General features: G+C 36.3%; 1 protein-coding gene across 2 annotated transcripts; it reads left to right on the forward strand.

Moving 5' to 3' along the window:
• The first annotated feature begins 580 nt into the window (after positions 1 to 580).
• LOC307137207 (uncharacterized protein) lies at positions 581 to 3,685 on the forward strand. Of its 2 annotated transcripts, XR_013817887.1 has the most exons (3): positions 581 to 639; positions 1,251 to 1,368; positions 1,556 to 3,685. XR_013817887.1 is itself a non-coding variant. In XM_079834706.1 (2 exons), the coding sequence occupies exons 1-2, from the start codon at positions 1,221 to 1,223 to the stop codon at positions 2,359 to 2,361; spliced, it is 954 nt and encodes a 317-aa protein (XP_079690832.1). In that variant the 5' UTR covers positions 589 to 1,220; the 3' UTR covers positions 2,362 to 2,764. The 2 variants fall into 2 exon arrangements, 1 of the variants encoding a protein (XP_079690832.1); XM_079834706.1 differs by having other exon boundaries at positions 589 to 1,368; positions 1,556 to 2,764.
• Positions 3,686 to 7,845: the final 4,160 nt, after the last annotated feature.

The raw sequence follows: 7,845 nt of genomic DNA on the forward strand, positions 1-7,845 counted from the left end.
TATCATTTTTGCTTGAAATGCCCATCCCTAGTACTAGATCCCTATCGCACATTCGATTAAAAGTTCCAAAGGTATACTCGGAATTTGAAAAACATGCCTTTTCTTTTTATGCTCCCTGGGCTTGTAATGATCTGCAAAATATAGGTAAACTAGAGAAACTCAGAGTACTTTTGTATTGTTATCATTGAGTATTATATTGTTTTGTATGATTATTGTTTTTGTGATTATTTATGTATGAAACTCTATGTGTCAGTGAAAGAATTGACAAAGTTAGTGACCCCTTATATTTTCTCAAACATCAGACTTCACACTACATAATATGCATTTTTTTTCCTTCAAAAGTGGTATTTAAAAAAAACACCACTTTTTTACTGCTTGTTTGTAAGTTTGCAACTACCCATATACAAAGGGGATCGTGGCTTTATGATCATGGGGAAATGTGGGTACCATGGCCAAACCAGTGGAGAACCACTGCGCTAAGGTATAAGCGTCGATTTTTTTTGCAGTAATTAGTTTGTCCACAAGGTGGCAACACTGTCCCGTGCCAGGAGACAGGAGGACAAAAACGTTCACGAGTGCAATGCATGTGAGGGGATTAAAAGCCGTTCATGCTGCTGCAAATCTGTTGTGTTTCTCACTGTAAGTACATCTATTGTATTATTTATCAGATAAAATATAAATCCAAATGTTTGGTATATCAAAACGTGAATGTTTACTGTATTAATCCAATTCAGAGTTTGAAAAAGGAATGATTAGTCGTTTTTAAATGAACCGTTGTAGATTATGCGTGTGAAATTTAAGATGGTACTGACTGGTTGTCCACATTATAATTTGTGAAGGTTATGAATTGTGTGTCGATCGATATCTTTATGTAATGAATGAATGAAACCTGGTACACAAGGTGTAACACAATATGAGCAACTGAGATAACGTTACATGATTTCAGACATACCATATAACAAAGACATTTGAGTTCAAGAGTGTTTGTTTGTTCTAGCATAAAATAAATATATAATTCAAACGCGTTACAAAAAGCAGTTAGATGAATTTGAAACGGAAATAACTTAATTGTTTCTAAACAATTATGTGAGCCAAACACTTACACCTGTATAATTGAGAGTGATTGTAATGTGATGAGCATCTGCTAAATGAGCAACAGCGGCCACAATTCACACCCTCGGTCAGTGAAGACTCTCCCACAGCCGTTCATGAGAGTTTAAATGCTGGGGAATATTACCATCTTCCCCCAGGTGAAGAAGCAGCAAGCAGGAGGAATTACTCCAGGAGAAACTACTGACATTATTGTAAAAATGGAATTTGAGGAAGAAACTTGCAGAATAAAATATGAAGATACAGAGGAACAAACAGGTTGGTGTTTTCCTTCATTCTCTTTAAAGACTGATGAGGAACTTTACGATTAAAACTGACATATAACAATACATCTAAAACTAGATGCTAGTAGACTCGGTAGCAAACTAGGTTTGTGCTATACTTTATTTTTTGTTTTTGTTTGTTCTGTATTTAAATTATGGAAATTTAATTTGTTGATTTTTAGACCCGATGGAAGTGAATGAAGACAAACAGCATGATTTCACAAATGAAGATGGAAACAGAATTTCACAGACTGAAAAGTATTTGACACCGAAAAGGGCTAAAAAAACTGGTAAAAAAGATTCTTTCATCTGTACTCTGTGTGGAAAGAGTTTCACAGATAAATCAAACCTAAAGAGACACATGAGATTTCACACTGGAGAGAGACCTTATACATGCACTCAGTGTGGAAAGAGTTTTGTTCTGAAAGGACACTTGAATAGGCACCTACAAGTTCACACTGGAGAAAGACCGTTCACATGCATTGAGTGTGGAAAGAGTTTCACATCCAAAATCACTCTCAAAAATCATCTGCGCTGTCACTCTGGAGTGAGATCATTCAGCTGTGATCAGTGTGATAAAACATTTGTTTTTGACCAAAACTTAAGAGAACACCTTAAGGTTCATGCTGGTGTGAAGCCTCATGTTTGCTCTTTTTGTGGAAAGAGTTTTTCCCTACTGAAAAGTTTACAAGTTCACCAGACGATTCATACTGGTGTGAGACCACATGTGTGCTTTGACTGCGGGAAGAGCTTTAGTACATTGAGTAACATAAAAAGACACCAGAGAATTCATACTGGAGAGAAACCGTACAAGTGCTTACACTGTGGAAAGTGTTTCTCTCACTCAACAACCTTAAAAGCTCACGAGAGACTTCATACTGGTGAGAGGCCGCACCAGTGCTCATGTGGGAAGAGTTTCACCTGCTCCTCTAATCTACTGACTCATAAGAAAAAGCATTGTTGTCTAAGTGAGCGAAAGCACCTGTGAAACAATGGTGGGTTTAGTCCATTTAAATGTTTGTGCTGTTCAATGATGTTAGAAACTCAAGTGTAAATGGAAATATATTGAAAGCAGTCAAGTTTGGTCATGGGGTAGTTTAGTTTGAATGGGGTTTATTTATGAATGTATGTTTGTTCCTTTTTATGTAATAAAATGGTTTTGACATTGTATACAACACAGTTATATAACTCTATAGTAGACTTTTGGCCAATGATGATTTGGTAGAAAATAAATTCTTGCTGATTTTTATTTTTTTATTATTTAATTTTGATCGGTCTCGTCTTCTGAATAATTCTTTGTTTTTCTATGTGAGCTTACGGCAGATTTTTCCTGCAAATTTGTATATTACATTACGTTTAATTTCCTTCTATTAAATGACGTTCATCTCTTCTGATTGTCTTCATGTTGTTTGATACAGTAGTAGTAGCTGAATGTTCTAGATTAGAATCAATTCCATTCCAATCAATTTTTTTGGTGAACGTTTGTTTCTATATATGCGGTTTCATCTGACAAGCTTTGAATGATTGATTTGTCTTGATCCACTGGTTTGTGACCCTCTCTCATTTTAACCATTGAAAGTAAATGTAATTTTCAGTAATGGATGTTGAATTAAAAAAACAAGTCAAAACTAAAAACAATTCCGTGAAGTTTGACTGACTAGTACTGAATCACTAATATAACTAGTCTGTGATGCATTTGTGAATTTCTTTCTGTTCTATAAAAATGCCAACACTCTCAGAAAAAAAGGTACAGTCCAGGTACAATTTTGTTCCTTGGTGAACAAAACGTATAACTGTACCTTTAAAGGTACACAATTGGTCCTTAGGGTACAATTAAACCATTGTTTTCTTCTACTTAGAGCAGGGGTAGGCAAGTTCGGTCTACCGCGTCTAGTTGGACGCTTGAACATTTTGAATCCATTTGCGCGTACACAGTGAATTGGACGCGCGTATAAATTGAGCGTTTGAAGCGAAATAGACGTGCGTTCAATGCTCTCCAGGAGAAATATATCATAAAACACCACTCTGTCTCTTTTCATTTTCATTAAAAATCTTCTTCTCTGCATGTATATTTAGAAATCCTTAAAAAATAAAGTTATGAAACTTCTCTTTGCCCTCAGTCAAAACGATTAGACAGACAACAAATTATAGATTCATGACATCAAAGATCGCCCGTTAGATCCACTCAAGACGAACCACTACAGGACATCAGAGCCAGCGGCAAACGTCAGAAGGACTAGCTGAGGAAAGGCTGCTCTCGCCGGGGTTAATGAGTGCTGAGTGCCCGGTGATCGCCTGGATCTCACAACTCCAAAAACGCAATAATATAAAAATAAATAAATAGGTGCTCTCTTTATAAATAAACCACAGATTTGAGCTTTAAACAACTACATTCTCACCTGAAAAAGTCTAAAACCTCATTTTGTGACACAGTAGTATTTTTAAATTATGCAGGGTTTCTCATCACGTCACTTTACCACGTGACAGCAGCAAGCAGGCTCGTGATTGGTTAACGCGGCGCGAATTGACGCCAAAGTTCAGATTTTTCAACTCGGGCGTCAGACGTGAATTCGCTTCAAACGAATGAGGCGGAATCGCGTCCATCGGTATAGACGTCTTTCGGGATTGGGGCTAAACCTACCCCTGCTCTAAGTAGAGATAAACAATGGTATAATAGTACCCTAATGCTGCGTTCACACCAAACGCGAATTGAGCGTCAAAATCGCGTCTACCGCGTGTAGTTTCACGCGCGAACACTTTGAATGCATTCGCGCGTCCGCAGAGAATTGGCACTCCAGGAGAAATATGTCATAAAACACCACTCTGCTATAAAACTCTATAAAACTCATGGCCATTGTTGAGATTCATATGCTGATTCTGTCCTTCTGACGTTTGCTGCTGGCTCTGATATCCTGTAGTGGTTCGTCTTGCTCTCATGAATCTATCATTTGTTGTCTGCCAAATCGTTTTGACTGAGGGCAAATTTTTTTTTTAAGAATATTTAAATATACATCCTTCAGGATAAATGATAATTTTAATGCTTTTGGTGCCAATACAGTAGATTCATGAGGTTATAGTGGATATAATGAATGACTATTTGCCAAACAAGCACACAAAACTAAAATACAAAACAACATCAGATGCTCACTTTTCAAAAGTTTAGTCATCAACAAGGAGCTGACAACACCTGATGTCCCTTTATCTTTGCTTTCTCAGCCACAACTACTGTGTTTCACACACACAGTTACAGCAGCCAAAGAAGAGCTCACACAAATACAGGGACCAAGAGCCCAACTAAAGCAAATGCTTCCCACCACAATGGTGACTTCAAATGAAATCAACATCTAAACATCTGTTAATTCTCAGTAAGAGCTTCTGTAGACGTCTGAAAGGAATAGTCAAAGTGTCTCTTATGTCTGTGATTAAGGGCAGCACCAGTGTCTCAGTGGGAAACACTGTCTCCTCACAGCAAGAAGATCCTGGATTGAATCCCACGATTCTCTCATGATCCAAAGATGTGTGAACTACAGATGCTAAGTTGTCTAAAGTGTCTAAAGGTGTGAGCTAAGTTTCTTTTATTTTCATGATTTCTGGACAAACACACACTGTCTGTGAGTTGCTTTGCAATTACAAATGGAAAATATGTCCACAATGGGCACATTTTAACTAATTTTTAGAACACGTCAAAAACAGACGTCATAAAACGTCATGTGATTTACATGTACTGAACTCCTGTTATTTAACTATGGCAAGGTTCATTCAATTTTTCATTCTAGGGCACCTTTAAGTTATACCTTAAGGTGTACCTTTTGTTTAATTCGAGCCATACTCAAATTTAACAAAAATCGAATTAAGACATGTGGAGTATGCCTATTTTAGTCGCATTATCGAAGTGCATTGTAGACATGTACACACCTTAATCTAACTATTATCGTCGTGTAGGAGTTTTCGCCGCATTTTGTGACAGGACACACACTCAAAAAAATATTTTGGTCTAAATATAAGTTTTATGTATTTGAATTACATTACAATTTTCCATCCATTTGGACTACAGTTTTAACATAAACAAACAAATAAACTTAATGTGATTCATATTTGTCAGTCAAACGTAAATGAAATAGGTAAGTTTTATGTAATGGTACACAGAAAAATGCCCATGATAAATTAACACAGCCTAGTGCACACTACTGAGATAAAGTACCATTGAAGCAGTGTTCAAGTTAATGAGATAATTGAGTGATGATTGAGAATTAATTATGAACACCTGATGATAATGAGCAGAATCACTGACGGAAAGAGAAACACAAGAACTACAACTGACTTCAGCCACAGCCTTAGATGAAATCAACTGAAGATAAAAGAAGACATTACATCTGAAGATCTTGGCAGAAGAGGATTAAACAACTCCACAAACAGCCTTACCAGCTTCACACATTATTAACCAGACTGACTTTATTTCTGTAATTTTCTGTTTATAGTTTTGTTTGAAGTCACCATGCTGGAGATCAGTGTCTGCTTTAGTTGGGCTCTTAACTCTTTAACTTTTTTCTCTAGCTCCTTTAACTGTGTGCTTATAAAGCACATTTGTTATGGCAAGGGAATCCAAGAGAATATTTGGTGATGTTGGCTATTTATATATTGTTAATGACATCGTGTGGCTAAATCGCTGATCTCATTTGGAGTCTAATACTCTGGTTATTGTGGTACTGTGTTAATAGTTTTGTTTTATTCATAATAGTTGCCATGTGATTCTACAGCACGAGTTACAGCACTGTTGTGGTATTCGAATAATATGCAGGATTTAAATCTATGGCATTGCTTAGATATACACAGACATCAAGAATCAATGTATGAATCTCAACAATGGTGACAATCAATTAAAATCTTCAAGCTGCAGTGCATGTTGGGTACCACCAATCAACCGCAAGTGTGTCCCAGCATGCATTGCGGCATGAATAAATTATGCATCTGAATTGACAAATTTTCTTTGATACTGACTAATTGCTTTTACTTTTGCTGTTTTTGTCGTGACATTTTAGTTGCTTGTTTTATGTTCAAAGTTGATCTGTTTATCTTAATTTTTTTTGATTGTCACCATTGTAGAGATTCAAACGCTGATTCATGATGTCTGTGTGTGACTGAGTAATGCCGTAGATTAAAACCTTTTGTGCACTTTTTTATCTGGATATTATTCAATTAACACAACCGTCCTGTTTCTTGTGCTGCATAATCCCATGGCTAATACTATGAATACAACACAATTAAGAACACATTACCTCTATAACCAGCAAATTGGCCTTGATTTCCTAAATTAGAGCAGTGATTCAGGCCAAAACAAATAGCCAACATCACCTGATAATATTTTCTCTTGGATTCCCTTGAAATAACAAATGTGCTTTATAAACACACAGTTAAAGGAGACAGAGAAAAACTAAAGCTAAACAAAATAAGGGTCAAGAGCCCAACTAAAGCAGACACTCATCTCCAGTATGGTGACTTCCATACTATGAAACTATTATTTTCATTAAAACAGAAATTACAGAAATAAAGTCAGTCTGGTTAGTAATGCGTGAAGCTCATAAGGCTGTTTGTGAAGTTGTTTAATCCTCATCTACTGATATCTTCAGATATTTAATGTCTTCTTTTATCTTCAGTTGATTTCATCTAAGGCTGTGGCTGAAGTTAGTTGTAGTTCTTGTGTTTCTCTTTCCATCAGTGATTCTGCTCATTATCATCAGGTGTTCATCATTACTCTCAATCATCACTCAATTATCTCATTAACTTGAACACTGCTTCAATGGTACTTTATCTCAGTAGTGTGCACTAGGCTGTGTTAATTTATCATGGGCATTTTTCTGTGTACCATTACATAAAACTTACCTATTTCATTTACGTTTGACTGACAAATATGAATCACATTAAGTTTATTTGCTTGTTTATGTTAAAACTATGTAGTCCAAATGGATGGAAAATTGTAATGTAATTCAAATACATAAAACTTATATTTAGACCAAAATATTTTTTTGAGTGCACACACACACACACCAGGCAAGTGCAGAGGGGAGGGCTTTGGGGGCTCAAGCCCCTGCCATTTAAAAAAATTTATCAAAAGTGCCCCTCTCAACAATCATCAATAATATTGTGACAAATAAAACAGAATTTGAATTATAATTAATATAACAGCGCGTACAAAACAGTAACAAAGTGCTCAAATGTCCCGTTTATCTTTTACGTATCTGTCAGTCTGAAATGTTGCCATGACGTGTTGCTGTGGTGCGTGTCCCCAGCAAGCAATAGCCGTCATTTCACCGTCTAGATTAACTATAGACCCGATATAGTCCGGCTATGAGTAGCCCACTTTTAACCAAAATAACCTTGAATTTGGTTACATGTAATTTTAGCCCAAATAACTTGTGAGATGTATGATATTCCATCATGTAAGCAAAGTCAACCGTGATTACAAGGTTTTCGG

This window comes from Gobio gobio (assembly GCF_949357685.1).
Source record: "Gobio gobio genome assembly, chromosome: 14".
NCBI classification, from domain to species: domain Eukaryota; kingdom Metazoa; phylum Chordata; class Actinopteri; order Cypriniformes; family Gobionidae; genus Gobio; species Gobio gobio.

What these genes read in the sequence shown, in the direction of transcription:
- LOC307137207 (XM_079834706.1), top strand. Translation starts at nt 1,221, where the DNA reads ATGCTGGGGAATATTACCATCTTCCCCCAGGTGAAGAAGCAGCAAGCA. An exon ending in AGATACAGAGGAACAAACAG is followed by an intron (nt 1,369 to 1,555) that starts GTTGGTGTTTTC and finishes GTTGATTTTTAG; the next exon opens with ACCCGATGGAAGTGAATGAA.